Here is a 23,095-nt window from a genome sequence, read left to right as displayed (position 1 = left end):
ATGTATATGTTAAATTTGATTAATAACAATTTATTAGAACATTTTTCTGAGAAGTAAATGATACCGATGGAAAAAAATTTCTATACCTATAAAGTTATTAATGTTTAAGTAAAAATAATCTAAATAATAAATCAGAACTAATTAATATATAATCTTAAAATTATAGATTAAAAATAAAACAGTACAGCTCAATTTTCATATAAGGTGGTTTATTTAAGGTATATTTAACATGTATAAATTATTGAGAATATGTTAATAAAATGCGTTTAATATATTCATAAAAAATATATTGAAATTAACCGATCATTAATCGTTTCCGCCCTCGTAATTGTACTTCTTTATATTTAGAAACAATTTCTTTACACTGACTTTTATTTGTATAATGTTTCTGATAAATATCAAATATCTTTGAAAACAAAAGAGGTACTTCTGAATGTGCACTTAGTAATGATCGTTCAAGAACGTACAAGTCAACTGCTTTATCTTCTACGCTCGATTCTATACGAGCCAAACCAAAATCTATTATAACAAAATTGTTCGCAACTAGAAGATAAAAAAAGAAATATATATCATATCATTAAAGTGATCTTATGACATTAAAATGGTATACCATATTTTCCAATGTGATTGTCATCAATATTTTTCAAAAGTACGTTTGAGGTAGTCATGTCTCCGTGAATTATATTTTTCGAATGTAATTTAGCAATAACTGTTCCAAGTCCTTGCGCTATAAAGTTTAATAAACGATCATCATTTGTTTCTTTTGAAACTTTTTCATCGATAAAATCTTTTAGTATTATTGCGTCTTGTATATATTCCATATAAATACACCGCCGCTCTAAATTTGCCAAATATATAGCTGGTGTTGCAACCCCTTAAAAAAAGTAAAATCTTAGAAAAAAGATATGTTTCGTCAAATTAGCGACAGTAACAATATTCGTATTATTTTACCTGCGGCTTTAGCACGAATTATAGCACGGCATTCAGCTTTTATTCGATCTTTTGTGAGACGCTTATCTAGATCAGCATGTCTATATTTTTTTTCGAATCTTTCTTTGATTAACGTTAATTTACCTAAATAAATACCCTTATACACACGTGCCTCGGCGCCTTGTGCTATTAATTCGAAATCATTCATATTGTTCAACATCTGAAATATGTATACAAAAACATGGATCTCGCATACGTATACGTCTAATCATGTTATTTTTTTGTATCATTTTTGAATTATATGAGTCATTTCATTAAATCAAAAAAGTAATATATAACTGTATTCTTCTACTAAATTCACTTTCTGTGATAACAAAGTTATACTGTCACATTATTGATATAAAGAATACTTATTATATTTGGAATGTGATTCAAACTGAAAACAATATTTAATAACCCGTAATTAAAAAAATGCCCACGTGACTAATGTTGTAAATTTTTATATGTAATAGAAAATCAAATAGCAAGTTGCTATTCGTGAGAAGGGGAGATGAAGTTATTCGCGCTAGCAAGGGCAAGATGAGGGCAAAACGCGAATCGATCGTTACCCGAGAGCGTCCTGCGCGCTAATCGCTATCCCAGCGCTAGTATTCGCCTGTACTTTGTTCCTATCGGATTGACAAGCTAATACTGTGCTTTCTTGCCTTGTTGAAATTACAGGAAAACGCTTTTTCATATACCTAACTGGCAAAAATGAGAGACGAGGTGAAGATGGACGCGAATCGGCTAATCGCCGAAGTTTATAAGCGGCCAGCGCTTTGGAATCAAAGGCATATCTCTTATCACAATCGCGAGGTGACGAACCGCGTTTGGATGGAGATTGCATCGATATTCAAATTGCCCAGTAGGTGCATTGATGAAATCGTTTTTCAATCATATGTCATTCCCGCGCACATTTTTATCATTCATTCAAACTATCAGCAAAATTTTTAGTCTCATTTTTAGCATAATAATATCATTCTAAGTGTGAACTGTCAATGTTATTGATACAATAAAATAATTACTAAATTATTTGTTTTCTCAATCGAGAACAATGTTTTTGTTATAATCATTATATATTTATGCAATAATCTAAATTTTATAACGGCGTGTAAGACCAATAGTACAAATTTTTACTTCTATACAGGAAAGATTTTTTATATTGTAATTGCCTCAATTAGTGCAGAGAATATGTATATATATTTAAACAATGCGATTATTACTTATTTGTGTAGTATAGTATTTTAGTGTACTCGCTAGTACGAATTGCCGTTTAGTTAACCTTACTTTTTCGTAGGATAACATTACCGGATATATTGTACTTTAAATCAATTTGCATGTTTACTGTTTAATGTATGAACTTTATAATCACATCAAATTTTACTCTATGAACCATTAATAACTTACAATCTATTGTGGTTTGTAGTATTAAAACTCTGGAATATTTAAATCGCAAGTATATACAGACTTCTTAGGTGAAGACGCATGCGTACAAGCAGACAATAAATTTCGACTATCGTATCTATAAATTACTTTTGTTATATTTAAAATTTTTATGATACAAATATTAATTCATAATTGTATTTTACAAAAATCATTTATTAATATAATTTTACGTATATAATTTTATATGCGAATCGTAAAGTGTAATGTTCATAGAATAAGATAATTTTTTAACTTAATTAAAATTACATAATGTAATTAAATTAACGCAAAGCTGATTAAAGTATTAAAAATATTATTATAAATTATTAAATTAGAAATCTGCAAGTATTTTTATTAGTAGAATAAATAAAAATACATTGTTCATACATTTTTCAGAACCAGTATTAAAAGCAAAGTGGAAAGGATTACGAGATACTTTCCGGGCGGAGTTAAAAAAGGACCAAGTTTATCGCAAAAGTAAATTTCATCGAAATAGGCCAGTATGGATACATTTTAAAAGTCTGCAATTTTTGAAAGAGCAAATGTTACCCCGTCCTCCAATTTGGGAACGAAGTAATTCTTGTCAAGATGATGATCGGGTGCCTAGTGAAAGTGAGAGTGATGGAACGCTGATACAGAATGGTTCGTCGGTAACAAATAGAAATATGGACGATCGAAATACAATTGCGAATCATCTACTGTCGATAAATAACGATAATGGATTAAAAATCGACGCTGCCAATCATATAGACGTGAAGCAAGAACCCGAGGAGAATTTTGATAATCTTGAATTTCAGAGCGTCTCTGACAATTTAACGGAAAACGAAATGATGCTACAAAATATTTCTCCTGAACAGGTGCTCATGGGTGACAATGACAATATCCCGGTAGATCCTTTAGAAGGCAACCGTTTCGATGATAATTATTATTTTCTTATGAGTCTCTTGCCTCATATAAGAACACTGTCCGCTGATAAAAGAATGTTACTCAGAATGCAAATGCAAGAGCTGGTTTATAAGGAAGTTTATAAGAAAAATTCGGATGGCGTTACAGCATCGTAAAGACAGAGATATTAAAAACGAGTACATATTTTGTAACAGAGATATAAATACTTACATACATGTTTCGTTGGATCCCGACTAATTTATCAAAATCGTTTTACACTGTGAAATGAAAAGCAAATTAACTTTTATTTAGAAAAATTAATTAAATAATTAATAGATTGAAAATATGATACAAAGGGTAAAATTATATAGGCTTAAGTTAAACTTGAAATAAGTCGATACTCCGTAGGTTGAGAAACACTGGTGCTTTCTCGTACCTGCGGGTACGACCGTGATGTTTAGTGTGATGTATATAGGTGTAGTAAACGTATTCGTGTATTCACGAACATTCCTGTTTCGTTGCGCATGCGTACCTGCCACGGCTCCTCTTGGCTGATCGTTTCGTTCGTTTTCGCGTTACTGTTACGATTCGGTTGTGCTTTCGTTTAGTTTGCTCGCGATTGCCATAAGACGGTAGTGTTCATGCATCTGTTGCCTCGAACTAGATACTGTGGATTTAACTACGTGTTTTCGTGGACGTACTTGTCTGCACCAGAGATAGTTGCTGTGACGTTTTTTTGTGTGCGTCTATTATCTGATCATGGCTTAGTGTATACAGGTGTTTACTTCAGGTGACAGCTAGAAAGGTGCATCTGCCTCGGATTTTTCATTCTTCTTTATGTTCTATATGTTCCGCATTCAAGCGTATATAATTAACTCATTCACTTCATTGCGACCGATTATTCCAAGTTGAAAAACTTCATCTCGTATACATCAGTGAACATAATTTCTCTGCATTTTTTTGGAATTACCTATCGGTTCGGTTCAAGGTGAGTCAACGAACGAGCAACAATGCAAGGAACATCTTGCTGTTTCTTTCTAAAATTCTCACCCTTTGAATACTACAAAAAAATATATTATGTGAAATGAATACTAACGGGAACGAAACATCAATTATTTCAATGAATTATGCTAAATCAAATGTAGTATTTTTATTTCATTTTTAAATACCAAAGTTTGTATATCATTCCTTTGTAGGTTATCACTAAATAAGTTTTGTGCAATGGTTGATCAATAAATAACGCTACTTAGATACATTGAAGATAACTATTTAATGGACAGGAAAACGTGATATTTATATTTTCCTTTTTTATTAAGTAACAAATGATATTTTGAATAATATTTCGTATGCAGTAACGAATAAGCCGTTTCCGTAATCGCGAAACGTTGAATATCCACGTTAATCGTTATAAAGCATATATTTCAGTAAGTTAAGAGAGTCTGTAAAAAAAGAGAACCATATTACTTTCATCAAAGCCTGAATAATGACAAAGTTAACGATACTCCCGTGTCATTATAATTAAGGTTAGAGGTATTATACGCTGAGCGTTAAATATATTCTTCGTCTACACTTTCGAGCTTGCTCTAAATAGCGTACTGGAATCTCCTGGCGATTCGAAACGCATCTACGCATTCCGTTCCGAGTGACAAGTACCTGGAAACCGAGACGCCAGTTATCTCGTGGATAATTTTCGTAACTAGTCGTAATAATGCTAATAAAGATGTTTGTATTCAAAGCAGCACACCGTGTATTCATTTATGTATCGGACAAAAATATAAAAAAATAACAATTATAGAAAATTTCATAAATAAAGTAAATTAAGACAATTTATACGTTCGAACTAATAGTTTCTTAACATGTAACTGAAAGTATTGTGAAAATTTAAGTATAATTATTAGATTATTATACAGTTACATCATAGATAAGTAATAATAAAAGACTAATGTCACTAATTTATCTAAACGATTACAAAATTTATCGATAATATTAGCACATGCGTCTAAGAAACCTTCAAAACCTTCGTTACCAAAATGACTATTGGAACAGCGAATCGCAGCAAAATATTTGTAAGACGATCTGAAATCACTAAAATCGCGGTGTTATATTACTTATATCGTTTCCTTTTTATAGTATGCAAGGCATTACATGCAGATGGTTTATTTCATATAATTTGTATGATTGAAATTTTGATATTTTCATATCAATTTATGGTTGTAATTTTAAATTAGAAAAAAGAAGTATTATTATTTTAAATAAATAATGTATTTGATATTTGGAATAGAATTGCAAAATGCATCTCATTTGAATAACCTGTATTTTTACTAAAAAAGCGAAACATGTTAGAACAGATATTTTTAAATTAATGTTTGTATTAGTGAAAAGATTCTATTGGTTTCTATATTAGGTGGTAGTGACAAAATCCGTAATCACTCAGTTGCCAACCCAATATATAAAGTAAAATATTTCGGGCTGCTTTTGAAACAACGATATCCGATGATATCGCAATTATTAAAGTACACTTTTACCGAATGATGTTCCCTTTCGTGATTGTCTCGTTGACTATCTTAATTAGTATGGCTTCATTTTACATGTGTAAGGCACACTCAACACGGATATGAAAATCGATTAAATTAATGACACATGATCGAGTACAAGATAAACTGTAAGATATAAATGATCCATGATTATTTCATTTAATACCGTTAAATTCGTGTTAAGCACTTACATTCTACATATAAATATTATTGAATATTATTTCCTTTGACAAATCAATGAAATTTTTAACATGATGTACAATAAACATTATTTCATTGAGTACTTATTTAAAACAAATCTTGATGTTGTAACATAAAATTAATAACAGTCTTTATCTTCTGGTTTTTTCAAATCCTTCAAAAAGATGACTCACCATGGAACGTATGGTTATATTTCTTTTTACTGTCCTCAATCAGTCATTCTCCTATGTTACTGAATACATACACGTTTGTCACAGTCATGTCTGGCATACATTTCTTTTACGAGTCAGTAGAACGAACAGAAAATGCTGTCAGAATTTTCCCTTTTATCTCACGTGCGATCTAACATGAATAACATTTTTTGAATTCTGCTTTCATTAAAAAAAGGGAAAACAGAAAAAGATACATATTTCTTGACCTTGAACTATGCAAATATATCTTAATACATTACCTACATACGTAGTACGTATGTATGTAAACACTTAGTTACTTGGAGTTTTCTCATGTAGTTGAAGTTTGACTCAGTGTACCATGACTTATTGTTAGTGCGCTCGGTTCTCACGCTTTTGTCGGTCTCTAAGCTGTATTAACGCTGCATATTCATTAAATCACATTCACATAGATTGTAAACTCATTGCTCCGTAAAGTTAGGAGAAGCGTTCTTACCGGTACAAAATATTGTTATCTCTTTCTTCCTTGGAGGAGAAGCTTGCCGTTAGTTCACCGGTCAAGAATGTTAAAAGGATAAAACGAAGATCGTGTTACTTTTCATTTCATCTTTTTATTCGCGAACGGTCTTACTCACTTAAGGTCGAACTAGACTGCTTCGAAGAGATATTTTTCAGGTAGCTTAGCCGAATTTATACTTTTGAATGATTCATTGAAAATATTGTTTTCATCCGCGTTTTCCAAAGTGACCAATAAACAAAATCAATCTTTACTTTGGATGAATTGAACCGGTAAACGTATTCCGGTTGCCATCTTTCACATGTTTTACAGATAATTCATCCACGATGATTATCCGAAGTGTGAAGATGCAAATTCGTTTTAGCTTCTCAGTGGATTCTCGATAAGCTATGCAATTAGCTTAGATTTTGGTGAAAATTCTTTCGTATAGATGTAATTGAAGCAAATGTTTTCAAATTTAGCGTATTAACCTAGTTTAGCTTAGCTAGCCGTTGGATCCTTAACTAAGAAGATAAAACGAAGATCGTGTTACATTTCATGTCATTTTTTTTTAGAAGCGATCAGTCTTACTTTCTTGCTGTTCCTGACCGTCTGACTCATTAGAACGTTTTTCAGTAACGACCGGTTTTACTGGCGAGGTAGTCGGCGATTAAAGGAGCTCGGGCATCCCTCCGTTCTCGTTGTTCACCGAGCTTCGGCTCCAATCTGGCCGATAACGAAGGATGGTAAGCTCCCGTTCGCCTGGTGTAAATGTCTCGCCAGCTAACAGCGTGGCTACATCACGTGTCGTCGTGTCTGACAGTGACGTAGCTCGTGATGGTGACGCCATCTTACCGAGCACCCGCCAATCATATCGCGTGGAGGACGAGGGTGGTCACGTAAACGGAGCTCCTGGTGCCGTCGAATGGAGCCAAAGCGGTCCGCCCTCGCTTTCTATGTCCGTCGACCTGCATAATCTCATCAATCCGAATCTCCAAGACTCCGGGCATTATTCCGCTAGTCTCGAACACGCTGATGCCTCTGCGTCATCCTGTAACGTTAAATCTGCGAAAAATCACGAGGAAGAGGAAAGCTACGAGGCGTTTGGAGCCGTTGAGGGTGACGCTGATGACGGGGTGGAATCACCAGGTGGTAGCAGTTCTGCACCCTCACCTACAGGAAACAATACTGTCAAGTAAGTTCGTTGCCTCCTCTGTTTCTATATATACGTACTACCTGTATATTGATCGTTTTTTTGCGCAATAGTATCGATAGTATCTATACTGGTTTGGAGAGATCGAAGTACATTTTGCGCGCGAACATTTTTAAGTTCAACAAGCTTAGATTCCGGACGTGACCTGTAGAGGGTGCATTGATCGTTAAGCACACGTACATGAATTTATAACTAGACTGCGAATTTTTATATATTTATGGAAAATTGGAAGATGCAAAAATTTGCAATGTACGTAAAATATGAAAAAGTATGTAAAATATTAAAAGCAAAGCACACGTTATAATATTTATTAAATGAACCAAATCTCTATTTGGATCTCATTTTTTTAATTATATTGATAAAAATATCATTTTGTATAAATGTCTATAGTCTATTTATAATTCAGGCATGCCTGTGAAACTTTTAAAAGAACGATCAGGATAATTAAGAAGATAATTGCATTTTGTGATTTCTGGCAATGCTATCTGCATTTAATTTCGTTCTCTTGTTTGAATCGTTGGAATAATAAATTAATAGAGAACAGTGGTGTATAAAATGTAACAGATACATTCAATGTAGACTCTAATAAAGGAAAGAGAGATTATTTAGTAAAGTATTATTTAGATTAACGACAGGCACATCTTTTTTCTTAAATCTTTAACATTAAGAAATAATATTATAGATATAATAAATATAATACGTTTCTTTATTGAAACGTATCGAATGACATTTTGACATTTGTTTAAAATAATGATCTATAGAAATGATAATGTTTGATAATATAATATTCATATTATATTAGGTTTATTTCAAGACTGCTGCACCGAAATGTATTTGGTTTTCACGTCAGGCACTAAATTATTTGCCTTGCGAAACTGCGTGTACATATTGTATTTTGTACGTCGAAACTTAATACAGCTTTTCTCACATTTTATATGAGTATCATTCGGACAGATCTATTCTCACGATTAAATCAATGTTTCGCTAGGTGGATGTGATGTGTAGACAAAAAAACTTTCACGTAAAAAGAGAAAATAACTGAACATCTTATTATTTTCTACGTTTCCCGGAATTATTAATACGTATAATCCCTCCTATTTTCTTCCGAACTGTGCTGCGTATATTCTGTTTCCTTGTATATGTAATCATCTTTGATATAATTATATCTAAGAGTATATAATATCTCGTTTATGTTATTATATATATATATACCATATTTATAATTTATAATTATTAAAATTGAAATCATCAAAAAAATTATAATAATTGGCACAAGAAATTGAAATCTGAGTTTAGAAGGTTTTGAGATATATGTACGTACGTAAAGCCATTCATTGTTAGTCATAATTGAGATTTATGTGCTTTATCATGACAACGTGATACAATGCACTAATTTATAGATAATGTAGATGGTATACATTTTTGTAAATTGTTAATTTAATACCTCCATTTAACATCGTAAGATGCTTATCTGTTAATTAATGGAATTAATGAAGTGTTTATAGCGTGTCTTACTCGTTTATTAGTAGCAATATACATACTATTATTAGGATTTCTAAATATAGCTGCAAATATTCTTAAAGCTCCTTTGTTCTGTTTTAATTAGAAATCCAAGAAGCCCCAATTCAACCATAGGAAGGCATTCTTGGCTACGAACGTCACTTAGACGAACTCCTCCGTGGTAAGATTTCTTCACTTTTTTCTTGCAAAAATTCCAAACGTCTTCCTATTCGAAATTATAAATCCTACAATTCGTATTCTGTTCGTTTTATGAGGATTTTAGTGAAAAAGTTTAGTTTACTCAAGTAATTCAGATAGGTTCGTGTCCTATATCTGCTTGAGGCTGCTATTTCAAAAATATTTATCTTTTAAAAATTGTAATATGTATATTATTCAAACAAATATTCGAGTATACTGAATTTCCTTTTAACGTTAAGTGCTTCAAATATTCACGCATTTGAAAATAATAATTTTGCATTTGTATTTCTGAATACAAACTTTCAAGTGTTCGGTACAAATAGGTACCTTAACTTTTCAATTCGCGCCTCTAAGTATGCAAAGCAACAGTTATACATAAAAGACAAGGTAAATTATATCTGCAATAAGTCCTGGTTGGAAGAAAGCTCTTGAAATGTAGCACGAAAGTTAGACGGCATGCAAAAACGAAGTTTACGCGCCGCTGATACTATAATCGTCTTGTGTTAGATTTAATTCGCCGCGGGAGAATTTCCTTCGATTCGAAAGATGGAACAATGACGAGGTTGCCGTGCGAAAAATTGCTCTTGTGAAATCGTCTGATAAATTACGGTTGTCTGGTCGTGTTAATAGACCGAGGCAGATAAGAAACTGGTTTAATTCCCAAAGAGAGGTATCCCGGAGTTATCTACAAGAAACTCGTTAAAATTTTTTCCAGGAACATGTCTATAACGATCTGTAGGACACGGCGGAAGTTCTTACCAATAGTACAGTGCTAAGAACAATATTAAGATAACGTACACAATGCTTCTGCATTCTATGTTGCGTCATAAGAATTTTCCTAGATAATATTCACTTTACGAAGACAATTATTCGGTCTGTGTAGTTGTGACTAACAGTACCGTGTTTACAATTTGTTCACTGTTCATCAGTCGTGACATCAGACTTATAAATAAACAAGCTAGTGGTGTTCTTTGTATTTGGTAAAATTGGTCTCGGATGATTTGGACTGATTATTAGTAGGAACGAGTTGGAAGAAAGAAGAAGGCGTTTTCGTGAATTAAACGTTTCTATTTCTACGTTTATTATTGAGTATTAAAGCAAAAATAGTATAAATAAACAACATATGTGTGCCTTGTCCACGTCCACATATATGGATTGACGAAACTTTTTATGTATAAATTATGTGTTATAATATATACGAAACATTTTGAAATTTCATTACATTGCAATTTCTACATACATTTTCGGATTGGTTTTACACTTTATCAATATAATCACAAAAAGTCGTGGCTCGTGATAGTGTGAATGGAATTTTAAAAAGTTTCATATAAAGGACAGAATATATTCATAAAAATTGTCTATGATAAGTGTTCAAATACCTTTATGAACCACCGTATGTGGAAAATTACAATTTCAGTCGCATATTACACGCTTGCCAATTATATTAGAATAAAATCGATCAATTTGTTGTTCATCTTTTACAACTATAGGTAATAAATATATACTTAATACTTTGTTGGCATCGTTTACTATTTCGTAACTAATTTTGGCCTTCATCTGTTCTATTCGACTATATAGGCATTTGGTTCATTTATAGAAATTGTAATTTGACTTGATTTAGGTATTTACTCGTTTAGCAGACACGATGCTAGTTTACTCGAAAGTTTTATAAGATTCATGATTTTGAAATTAAAATAAGTAATTGTAAGATCAGATGTACGTGTTGAAGGGAAGAGTGATTGATAGCTGAAATTCATTAACAGTGTTCTAAGTCTAACACTTGTGTAGCGAAAAGTACTATTGCGTAACAATATCTTGGCATATTTTTCACGGTCATGTTATTTTTTCTTTTTTTTCAGTTCCGGAAGGAAGAGACTTAGTTCCAATGCATTAGCAAGGTAAGAACAAACCGTTAATTTCATATTTCGTTTCTTTTTTCTTACGATAACAACATACTATGTGTTACGTAAATCGTTTTTCCTATTTTAACGATAGCTTGAGAACCGTTGTAATTATTTGTTAAACCGATTAACTCCACAAAACAAGAAGCAGAAAGAAAATTAATGAAATTATATAAAAGTAGCGAAGTCAATCCTGTGAACGGTTCAATTGGTAAATAAACATTTCTACGCGTCGATAAAAATACGTACTTACAAAATTTACGCGGACGAAACCAGATATTTTGTGTATTCTCGAATTTGTTAAGCACGGAAAGGTATCTAAAAAACTAGCAAAAGATATTTTTACGTATTTCACCTCTGGAGTTGGTGAGTTGACGTCACGGGATAACAATAGCAACGATGTAACCCAACAGCGGAAAATTTACAATTCATAGAAAGAACCTTTAGGTGTCCTTATTCAACTGATAATTTTCAAGTCGTTCCTTTCACGAAACGCAAAACGACAGACTTTCTAAAGCGTGGGCATTGCCTGCACACGCACTTCCACATCTTATTTCCTTTTACGCTTCCATAAATGCTTCAAATATACGTTTTACTTAGTTATCTATATTTATCCTCTTACGACATTCATTTTTTTCCAACGGTATCCTATTTCGAAAATGTAATTATATTGCTAATATCGTATTTTTAGTTGTAGCTCTGTTTCTATAATATTATTAACGTATATTCACGTGTATGTACTTCAAAATATCGAACGTTTATGGTTTTGAGACAGAAAAATTTAATTCAATCGAGTCAAAATTTTAAATAAAATTGAGCTTTCAGTATTTAACGCTTATTGAAATTTGATATTTGGTTATTCTGTTTACTTCTTTTATAGCCAACTTTATCGAAGCGGCAGCTTCAATAGCTCTGGTAGAGGCTCCAACTGTGATCCCGCGGACGATATGTATAGCGATGTCTCCCTTGAGGATGATGTCATTGATCTCAATCATAGAGTAAGTACCATTGTTACCAATTATTAACTTAGATTCGATTTGATACCTAATAAGTACTATATAGCTTTCCATAATATCGTAACACTTCATGTGTCTGAAGTTCCTCAGCCAAAGATCAATATCGATATATAATTTCCTTAGAATATTAATCATGTCAAAATTCATCCATGCGAAATGACGTTTAACCCTATGTTTGTAATTATTTCCAAACAAAATTATCGCTCTTACAGTACAATAGTAAAATCTAAGGTTTTGCTGAATTTGCAGAGAACGTATTTCAAATTTAATGTGTGATGAGAGAAAAGGAATTTTATAAATCATCAGGATCTTAGATGTGTGCTACTATCACACCCTGTCGATCACCACCTCGATCAAGATCCCCAACCGAAAATCCTACAGATGATGTCAGATTCCATCAGCAACATTCACCACATCCACCACCTTATATATATTATCCGCCGCCTTATCCACATTTGAATCCGTACGGTCCTTATCCGTATCATCCTGGCGCGTTTTATTCACCGCCTTACTGTAACGAGGTATCTCAAGAATCGAAAGGTTCCTCTTGGTTCAGCATTGTGTTACTGATCTTTTTGTTGCTGTGCGTCGTTAGCATTATTTTCTATCGATCCCTGTCTCGTGATACTCGGCGAAGATTAAACGCCAGGCTGCCCACCTTAGTGCAACCAGCACAGGTAAATCTGGCTTCCGGTTGTTGCGTAATTGTAGTTTATTTTTTATTGTCATTCTTCCCCACTAACGTTACGCTACCGCGATTGTTTTAAAAGCATAAACGCCGGTTAATTACGGATCGTTACAAAATTAAATAGAGAGCGTTCAAAAGAAATGGTTCAAGATTTTTGGGTTGTGAAACACTTACTCATAAATTCTTTCGATTTGAAAGGCAATTCAAATTAGTTACAGCAAAATCATAGTTCCGGTATCATTAATAACTAACTTGCTTCTATTTGTAAAAGGTGTTTGTTTCGTTAAAGGTGTGAAAGTCAGTGAACAATAAAGCAGGAAGATGTGTCTACAATGATAAAGTTGTACTAATACTAGACATTACAAATAGGAGGAAGTTAGTCCATTGTAATATTGAAACTGACAGTCATTATTGCTTTCACAGGACTGAGTTTTAGATTTATTTCTATATAGATGGATAAATCAATTGTTCTACAAATCTTGAACCCTTTTTCTAGATATTCCACGATTATTTTAACTGTCAATGAGTACAATCATAATCATAAATAATCATAAATGTATAGAGACGAAAATAATGATAATATTAAAAATTAAAGATAGTGATTGGTGTAAACGATAAACGTAAAGATATTTCCAATTAATTTCGAGTAGATATAATTTAAAAAAATGGAGTGCGTTTTAAAAGATTAATAATAAATAGAGAGCACAAACGTTTCTCACATCCAGGATTATAATCGTGGGGACAGGGTCCTTTAAAAAAAACGATTTCCTGACCGGACAACCCCTAAAAACGGTGATCTTTCTGAACCTGTAGACCGCGGACAGAAAAAGGGATGCGAAACAGAATTATCCCGCTGAATTTGTTCTATATTCTGATGTAACTGATCCACTCGATAGAGATTACAATATTATCTGCGATGGATGCGAGGATCGTCAACGTGGAAATCAATCGGACTGTATATGGGACAGAAGTAGAAATGAAAGTATCATAGAGTATTCGTCGGAGAATAAAGTCAATGTTGCTACAGATATATCTGATACGTCCATGAAAGAAGTTTCCCGATCGGTTGCTACTTAGAACCATGAAAGTTGAATAAAAACAGGAATCAAGTGATCAAGATTTATTAAAAAAAAATATCAAATAAGCAATATCGACAAGCAATAAAAATCGAGTAATAAAAATAAAAATTCGAGGAATTAAAATTTAATATATATCAAGAAAACTTTCGATGTTTATACTTTTTCTTGGTACTTCACTGTTTACATATTACACATAATACCATAAATTTATAGGCAAACAGATAATTATTTCGATAGCTAAAGAAAGAAATTGTACAATTACGAGTGAATGAGTGAATTGCATAAGAGCGAGGTAATTCATTTTATTAAGAGGCATGATGTCTGTATTTGATGTAAATTCAATTGCATATTTTATCGTGCATCAAATTGTACGTTATTCATAAACGATATATTTATTACAGGTTTAATACTGCTTCTTAATGAAGACGAATAAGACTCTCGAGTTAGACAAGCGTAATCAAAATACGGAATTAATGAAGTCCGTTAATTCATTGGATAAAACAGAATTCCAGAATTTGTTACTTCTTTATAGTTATTAAAAGCAACCATTTACTATGACGTTATACATTTGATATAGAAGTAATTTTAGACGCTCTGTTAATGTATATTTTTATAACATGAACATATAAAATTTATAAAAAATTTTATCGCAAGAATAAACTATCTATCGTTATAATAATAGAGTGAAGTAGCGAGGAAAATATTTTTTTGTGATTTTGTATCGTATTTATTTTTGAACCTCGAATAAAAAATTACACATATTTAACTTTCATAAAAAGATAAATTAGTGTGTAGTTTTATGTACTCCGTTATGTAATGCTTACGCGATTTTTAATTGTTCGCGTAAGGAAAACTGAATATATCTTTACGAGAGTAAAAGTAAATTAAGGAGATTTATAGAATAAGTTGGTATAAATGAAACAATTATAGAAACGCGTGAACAATAATGGGGCACAATAAAAAGAACCGCGTTAGGATATTCAATCGGACTAATTTAACTCTTGGTTTTAGAAAACTAAACATAACTACTTCATTAAATGATACGAACGAATAAAGTCATGAATCATGACTCACGATAACTCGTAAAATAATCATAAAGTTTATTAAAATACATAATAAAATGCATAATATATTTTTTCATTGAATAAACAAATGCAACACTGAGCTCGATAGACAAATACGATCGGCATACGAAATGATAAAATGTATTAGTTGTTATATAAAATCGTTAACGAACTAAATTGGTCAGGTGTTAAAAAGTAAAATAGAAACGTAAAAATTGACAAGTTTATCGGAAATTAATTTGAAATAAAGTATGACATGTACTAGATTACAATCTGACGGAATTATTGAATGGAGAAGTTGGCCTTTTATAAATTTTTTTATTATTCTTGTTGTGATTGGTTATCTCGTATGTGCTGTTTATAAGAAATTAAAAGATTCGGGTGGACTTCCGATTCCAGATTTGATGCAATGAAAACCAAGGATCATGAGATACTTTTCCACTGAAGTCCTTATATTGATTCCATACGTAAGATTATACATAATCTTATACGAATAAGTTTTAATAGACACATTCAGTTGACACAACTCTATAAATATAAGAAGTTACGGAAAAAATTTTCTTTCTGAATTGAATAAACTTAATAATATACTACTATCTTCATTTAAACCTTTGTTCATTTAAATTTTCTAATCATTTATACATGTAAATTTTGTAGTCATTTATACATGTATATACGATTTGTTTACAATGATAATGGCATGTTCATGGGAGTAGCTCTTAGTCACGTGTACGATGTTTCACAGATAATTTTGACGTCAAATCTGTTCGATAGTAACACAAACCATGCATCTGTAAAATGATCTGGGGCGTACATAGTTTTCTATATTTATTAAAACTATCGCACTACATATGTAAATTAATAATGACATAAATATGCGTTACTAATCGGAGAAATATCATTTACAATTAAAACAAAATGGTTTGTAATATAATACACTATTTACTTAATAATTTCAAACTCCGATAACTTTAATTCATTATTATATTATTCCTTTATAACATTATTCCTTTTATGAAACTATATACTAAATGAGAAAAACATTTACATTTTCTACTTCATTAGTAGGTAGAAAGAAGCACACAAAATACGTTCTATTGGCTTTAATTGAATTTCTAAGGCATGCGTAGGGGTGGGCGAATTCTGTTCAGTGTAACATGCCACGTACGATATGTGTATACATTCAGCGGAGTTAGTCGATACGTAGTATGGAGTTCACAAATAGCCTCTCGGCTACTCCCAGGTTACAGTGGGCGATTGAGACGACCGATTATATTCGAAGTACGCCCAAAGAAACGGATGTGCGCGTAGTGTTGTGCTTCTCTCTGTACATCTTGGATTGTCTTCGTGTTTATTCTCGATATTTACCTATTGTTGCGTATTTGGACACATGAAATTTCGAGGTTAGGTTAGTGACAAGAATTGTTGACCATAGAAGAGGATGGATAGGGAACCGGCGTGCCTTCACGTCGTTCTAACGGAATAATCTCCTGTATCGGATTAGTCAAAGAGGATGACGAGTCTACCTGACACAGGTGTGACGTGAGAGATCACGAATTAGAATGGATTCGAACAATTACGATGAGCAAACAGACACAGGTGCGATCGAACGTTACGATCGTGATAATCGAATAACTTCCGGGGAGGGGCCATCTCCTGGACCTGGAGCCGGCCTCGAATATGATTTATGGGAAGGCCAGTTTCAATTTGTCGGACAGCCGTCTTCTCGCGGTAGTCGACTACCCCGTCGTCGTGGTCCTCGGCTTACCGAGCAAGTAAGATAGTATATTGAGATCATCACAAATCGTTTTCCACATATGATTATTTCTTATAATAATGATAACGTAACATTAAATGTAAACTGAACATCGAATGTATCATTAAAAATTTTCGGATAGATAAATTTGTTACTTTGTATTAAAACTTTGTATTAGTACTTTGTGTAAAATACATAAAAACTAGTATATGGTTGTACAATATTCCTTAAAATTTTTGGAAATACCGGAAATTTCGGAATCTAAAGTGAAAAATATAACTGGCCGGAAACATTTGCACGGCACTGTAAACCAAACATAGGTATTTTTAGTAACAATTATATTTATGATAATTCGTAATTTAATTGAATATCTTTTATAGCATCCATAGTAGCTATGTAGTGCTTATCGTTAATAATAATTTTTTCTTAATACATTATTGCTACCATAATCGATTAGTAAAAACTGATATACGGATTAATGATAAAATGAAAAACTGATAACATAACAGAAAAGTAGATAACAACCGCATAGAAAAAATGAATTGGACGTATCAGAATTATGGTCTACTTGTTTATTCTCAATTTTTAGTTTAAATGAAGTAATAGTTACGTGAGAATTGGAATGGTCGTTCCTTTGTAGTTACGATGAACGTGTCTGAGGAATTATAGGAGGGCGAAAAAGGGGGAGATATGTTCATTCTGTTATACTGTCAATGAACTCTTTACTTCTGTTAATTGAATTTGAATTTTATCTAGCTAATCAATATAATTACGTGACATTAATATAATAATATAATAATAACATTTTTTATAAAGATGGAGATTTTATCGTATAAAACAGAAATATCTTTCAATTTTATAGCAGGGTAAATTTACATTACATGCGCATTTATGTCTGGTATTCTAGAATTGAAGACAGTGGTGCTTATTAAACATGTGGTGTGAATTAATTATAGATCTGTAAAAAACGTATTGAATTTAAGATGAGATTGTCTAAAACTATTTCTGGTGATTAATACTTAGCGATATTTAAATTTTGTTATATAAAAATTAGCGTAATATTAATGCAATAAAGCATAATATTAATAGAATTTAATTGTTTCGGCTTGAGAATCACTGGCTGACGAAGTCTATAGTGTGAACGCGTACGTGCGTAGGGTTTTAAACTCGAAGTTATCATCTTTACCTTCAACAGATTGGGTTTCTTTATGTACTTTTATGCTATGTATTTTGAAAATTATGTTCGTAATTTCGAGCATTAAATCATGTAAAGCACTAATATATAATTAAAGGAATAATTTGAAACAATTATCCAATTAAAAATTAAGTATAATTCTGAAAGATATTGTATTCTTTCAGGTTCAAATGATTCAAGAACAAATGCATGCTTTAGTAGACACTCAGTCGGTCGGGGAGGAACGGTATGCTAGGGCAAAACAGGAAAATGCTATGTTACAAGCAAGAATACTAATGTTAGAAGAAGCTGCCAAAGATGCTGAAACGAGGGCTGAAGAAAGACTTCAGGTAACTCATTAATTATAATATTCATTATAATATAGTTGATAATTATTGTGTATATATTATATATTGTAAATTTATAACATGTTATAATTATATCCTAGGCGGAACAACGAAGACATAGAGAATGGGCAAGCCGTCTAGAACGCGAACGACAATTGCAACTAGAAAACTATGCCATCAAATTGCAAGCGATAGAATTAGAAGGAACTAATTTAAGAGATGAAATAGGAAGGTTACGCGAACAACTCGAAAAGGTTAAGGGAGAGAAAAGTCGGTTAGAAAATGATCTCGAAGAGTCTAGGAGAGAAATAGATACCGTTCGCGAAAGTGAGCGACAAGCCATAAGCCGGGCTAACGAAACTCACTATCAACTTGAAGCTATTAGAGAAGAACTTTCTATGAAAGTCGAAGATCAACAAAAAATAGAGGAATTAATGCAAGAAGTGGCACAACTTCGGGCTCATAATAAAAGTACGTTTTTGATCAAGATTATTTACGAGTAATTGATTAGGATTGTTCGCAATAATATTATGAAAAATTATACATTCTTTGAATTTTTTCTAATAAGGTTTGGAAGAATCCCGAGATGAATTACAAGCTGCAGCGGCTCTGCAGGCAGGCCGTGAACTTTTAATGTTAAACCCCTGTAATAATTCTACTGAAAAAGGACCTAGCCTCGCTGTAGAATTATTAGCTGGAATGAACCAAGATCAAGTATGTTATACTCGTTATTTTTATAGAAAACATAATTCTTTATCAAATAACTAATATAAATATTTAGTCTTGCACTTTATTCTCCTTTTTACAATTTGTGTTTTTTACAGATGGACGATCAGCTTCCTGAAGATAATGGTGGACTGTGTAGTATATCTGAAGTATGTACATATTAAGTTATAAATATGTATATGTATAATTTAAACTTAATTTATTGATTATTATATTATATCATTACATTAATCATTAAATTATTATAGGTAAAACAAGCTTTAAAGGAGCAACAAGAGGTCAATACACAATTAAGGGCATACATTGATGGGATTTTATTGAACATAGTTGAAAACTATCCGCAATTACTAGAAGTGAAACAAACTCATTGAACTATTATACAAATAGACAGTTATTGAATTCAATGTTAATTGTTGAAGGCAGTTGTACATTACTTTGTTGGAACTCTTTATTATTTATAGATTTATACAAGCAACTTTGTCATGGTTATACACAAGTACCATATAGGAAAGCGATTGCCGTCCATGTGAACTTAAAAGTTTAATAACGTGTTATAAATATTGAATTAACAATTTTCACTGCCATGTTACTATTTCGGTCATACATTTTTAATATGAAAGGCAGTGAACAAATTAAGAAGTTAAAATATGAAGTAGGAAAACATGTATAAAACTTAATTAAAAAATTACTGTAAGCTCTATATCGTCCGAATTTTAAAATTCGGGGCCTTGTAACGTTGCCTTTACATAAACAGTATAAAATTATTTTCACAGAAATAGTTAATGTATAACATAAGGTATAAATCATTATACATAAAATCATTTTTTTCTCATAAGAAGATAATATAGTTGCATATTGGTATCATAAAAATTGTGATATGTTAACAAAATTTAATAATGAACTACCTGTAAAATTTAAATACCTTAAAAATTAATGCTGAACGATATTGAGAACGTAATGATGTGATTATATTTTATTATAGTTTGAACCTACTTACGAATCCAATAGAACTCAATTTTTTAATAAGCCATAATTATAAATTTTGGAATTTGTAACCAAATAATTATCTTTGTAAATCTAAAAATTTTGTAATCGAATAAATTTAATTCGTTTTTATACCTTATTGAGAAAAGAAGATAAAAAGATTATTCATGTCACAATTTTTATAATTATTATTAAAAGAAAATATGACAATTACTAATGAAACTTAATTCAACTATTTTGTACATAATTGTTAGATAACAAATTTTTTACATAACAAAATATAATAAAAAACAAATTCGAAACTAAAAATTAAATGTTATCTTTAAAATTATAATGCAAATAAAAAATAAATATAAAATTAATAAATAATGTGCTCCATGCTGCATAGTTTTCACGCGATTTTGTACTAAGTAAGGTTTTCTTATACATATATACATAAAATATATATAGAAAACGTATCTTACAATAGGATTGATGAAAAATGATGTATTTATAAAACAAGTGGAACATTATAGAGCAAATCCAATATTTTGATACATATAGTTTATAATTAAAATGGTATGTTACGATGTTCTTTATTAAAACATGTCAAACATAAATGAGGCTCGTTAGGGCAATCAGCACAAAATGTTGCTACTCGTTTTGTCTTATTTCGTGCTAGTTCGGTACCAAAGGTTTTAACGTTTTCTTTATAGCAAGAAATGCAACGTTTTCTTACTGATACCAATTTACCCTCTCTCTTTTTAATTTCATGACGTTTCTTAATGGTTACAATTTCACGAGATAAATTTTGAAACCTCTCATCCTGACAATGTGATAGATAAATGACTAATCGTTTTTTGAACTCTATTAATGAAATAGGATTATTTTTTACACTGTTATGCATTACCCAAGCATTTATAACAGCTGTATTTAATAAAAGTTCAAATGCTAATTTTTTATACCATTTTACATTCTTGTGTGATGAAATGCAACATATTGTCATTTGGTCAGAAATATCACTTGGAGGTTTGCCTTCATTATAATCGAACAAAATTTTAGGTTTAATATAATTAGATCTTCTTCTTTTAAGAGTAACTGTTTCTACAGAATGTTTAGTAGACAATAACAAAACATCACGTTTATCTCTCCATTTTATCAACGTTATACCAATACTGTTTTCTTTTGCAAATATTTCTCCTCTTCTTAATTTCTTTGTGACAACTTCTTTAGAAATTCCACGACAATTTCTTTGGACCATTCCTACTAAATGTGTAGTTTTAGTAATTAATTCTTGAGCCAAGTCTATACTTGTGTACCAACGATTAGTACATACAGTATGTCCCTTATAAAATATATTTTGACAAAGTGAAATAACAGCATTTGTAGGATTCGCTGTTTCTTGCTCTGACTTTTTGCTGCAATATATTTGAAAGTTATAAGTGTATCCTGGATTGAAACATAATTTAAATATCTTGATACCATATCTATATTTTCTTTGTTTTATCAATTGTTTAATACGACTATGAAATGGTATTACAAATTCATCAATATAAAGAGTTTCAGGTGGATCATAGTATTTCGTGAAATTTCTATTTAATGTATCAATAATTGGACTGATTTTATAAAGTCGATCATTTAATAAATTTGCATTTTCATTATTTGTAAAATGCAACATTTGTAAAAGTAATTCAAAGCGACTTTGTGACATTATAGATTGTGGGAAACTTTGTGTAAATATAGAATCCTTGGACCAGTATAAGTGTAACTGAGGTAGTTTTACTAAATCCATCCAGATCAGAAGACCAAACAGTCTCTTTATTTCATTTTTGGTAGTAGGAATCCATTGGTTCAAACGACTTGACCGTTTCTGTGATAATACTTGTGCTGCATATAGATTAGTTTGGTGTGCTATTTCTTGAAATATTGTTTCAGTAACTAGCAATAAGTAAAAATATTCTTCTTTGTTTGGATTGCATTTAAATGATTTTAATCCAGGTATACCCACAAAGGGCTTGATATCAGGTTGATTTCCAATTGGATTTATCCATACTTGATCTTGTGAATTGATATTATCATTAATATCGCCTTTATTGCTGTCACTTTCATTGGAAAAAATTGAATAAGACTTAGAACTTGAGGCATCATGATTGGTTTCACTTGACGTGAAGCATAATAATCTGTCAGAAGATGTAATTTTTACTTCACAGTATGGTTTTATGTCAGGTGAAAATTCTAGTTCAACAGATACATCACTGGAAGTCTCTATTTCTTGCATTCCTATATATTGAATTTGTACATAGATAATACAAATTGAGAATTGTATAAATGAACCTATAAGCAAAATTAGATAGTTAAAAAAAAAGAAATGCATTACACATATTTGATAAATTAAAGAAGACTTAAAAAGGGTTTATTAAATTAAAGGTTTATCTTTTCAGATATATATCATACCTGTTATGTCCTATTTATTTAATTTCTGAGAATATTTTTAAATTGATGTATATGTCTTAAAGACATATCATAGCCTATACCATTCTATACATCCTTAATAATGCACGATGTAATAACTACTATCTAGAGTGTCTATGTCTGCTAGTATTGTGAAATATCGATAGTCGGCATTATCGATAGCTTCCGACAGATGGACCATCGATGGACCTTCCGACATCAACCATCGATAGCTATCGATAGCGATAGTATACAATACCAAATAATACAATACATTTTGTATATTACACGCTACTATTTTGTGTTAGAAATAAAAGGTAAATTTTACTTTAAGGGACG

The 23,095-nt window shown here is 31.4% G+C and overlaps 3 protein-coding genes and 1 long non-coding RNA gene across 13 annotated transcripts; 2 read left to right on the top strand and 2 right to left on the bottom strand.

Annotated features, from left to right (window-relative positions):
• Positions 1-188: 188 nt before the first annotated feature.
• LOC100648279 (EKC/KEOPS complex subunit TP53RK) lies at positions 189-3,950 on the bottom strand. Of its 2 annotated transcripts, XM_003396626.4 has the most exons (5): positions 3,812-3,950; positions 3,511-3,557; positions 952-1,150; positions 611-874; positions 189-543 (listed from the first exon to the last, which is right to left on the bottom strand). In XM_003396626.4, exons 2-5 carry the CDS (start codon positions 3,514-3,516, stop codon positions 296-298), a joined length of 717 nt encoding a protein of 238 aa, XP_003396674.1. In that variant the 5' UTR covers positions 3,517-3,557; positions 3,812-3,950; the 3' UTR covers positions 189-295. The 2 variants fall into 2 exon arrangements, with proteins under 2 accessions (XP_003396674.1, XP_012165728.1); XM_012310338.3 differs by lacking the exons at positions 3,511-3,557; positions 3,812-3,950 and adding an exon at positions 2,377-2,505.
• Positions 3,946-20,106, top strand: LOC100647931 (rab11 family-interacting protein 4A). 9 transcript variants are annotated; one of them, XM_012310347.3, is made up of 11 exons: positions 3,946-4,084; positions 7,317-7,426; positions 7,504-7,875; positions 9,500-9,574; positions 11,451-11,489; positions 12,373-12,490; positions 18,455-18,619; positions 18,718-19,087; positions 19,185-19,330; positions 19,441-19,491; positions 19,591-20,106. In XM_012310347.3, exons 3-11 carry the CDS (start codon positions 7,637-7,639, stop codon positions 19,711-19,713), a joined length of 1,326 nt encoding a protein of 441 aa, XP_012165737.2. In that variant the 5' UTR covers positions 3,946-4,084; positions 7,317-7,426; positions 7,504-7,636; the 3' UTR covers positions 19,714-20,106. The 9 variants fall into 9 exon arrangements, with proteins under 9 accessions (XP_012165737.2, XP_012165734.2, XP_012165736.2 ...); XM_012310346.3 differs by lacking the exon at positions 3,946-4,084 and adding an exon at positions 4,128-4,267; XM_003396623.4 differs by lacking the exon at positions 3,946-4,084 and adding an exon at positions 6,123-6,859.
• On the top strand, positions 13,272-14,959 carry LOC110119449. The gene is made up of 2 exons (XR_007224552.1): positions 13,272-14,567; positions 14,677-14,959. It is a non-coding gene; the product is annotated as an uncharacterized LOC110119449 (long non-coding RNA).
• LOC100648053 (piggyBac transposable element-derived protein 4) lies at positions 19,387-22,916 on the bottom strand. The gene is made up of 2 exons (XM_003396624.4): positions 22,760-22,916; positions 19,387-22,639 (listed from the first exon to the last, which is right to left on the bottom strand). Exon 2 carries the CDS (start codon positions 22,581-22,583, stop codon positions 20,877-20,879), a length of 1,707 nt encoding a protein of 568 aa, XP_003396672.2. The 5' UTR covers positions 22,584-22,639; positions 22,760-22,916; the 3' UTR covers positions 19,387-20,876.
• Positions 22,917-23,095: the final 179 nt, after the last annotated feature.

This window comes from Bombus terrestris, chromosome 7, assembly GCF_910591885.1.
Source record: "Bombus terrestris chromosome 7, iyBomTerr1.2, whole genome shotgun sequence".
Taxonomy (NCBI): Eukaryota; Metazoa; Arthropoda; class Insecta; order Hymenoptera; family Apidae; genus Bombus; species Bombus terrestris.
The sequence above is the reverse complement of the archived record's forward strand: the minus strand, read 5'-3'. Positions and strand labels throughout refer to the sequence as shown.

Coding starts and splice junctions, on each gene's coding strand:
- LOC100648053 (XM_003396624.4), bottom strand. CDS start 22,583: ATGCAAGAAATAGAGACTTCCAGTGATGTATCTGTTGAACTAGAATTT.
- LOC100647931 (XM_012310344.3), top strand. CDS start 7,424: ATGGTAAGCTCCCGTTCGCCTGGTGTAAATGTCTCGCCAGCTAACAGC. Junction 7,876..9,499: donor ACAGGAAACAATACTGTCAA/GTAAGTTCGTTG, acceptor TGTTTTAATTAG/AAATCCAAGAAGCCCCAATT. Junction 19,492..19,590: donor GACTGTGTAGTATATCTGAA/GTATGTACATAT, acceptor AAATTATTATAG/GTAAAACAAGCTTTAAAGGA.
- LOC100648279 (XM_003396626.4), bottom strand. Junction 875..951: donor AATTCGTGCTAAAGCCGCAG/GTAAAATAATAC, acceptor ACTTTTTTTAAG/GGGTTGCAACACCAGCTATA. Junction 544..610: donor CAATCACATTGGAAAATATG/GTATACCATTTT, acceptor TTTATCTTCTAG/TTGCGAACAATTTTGTTATA.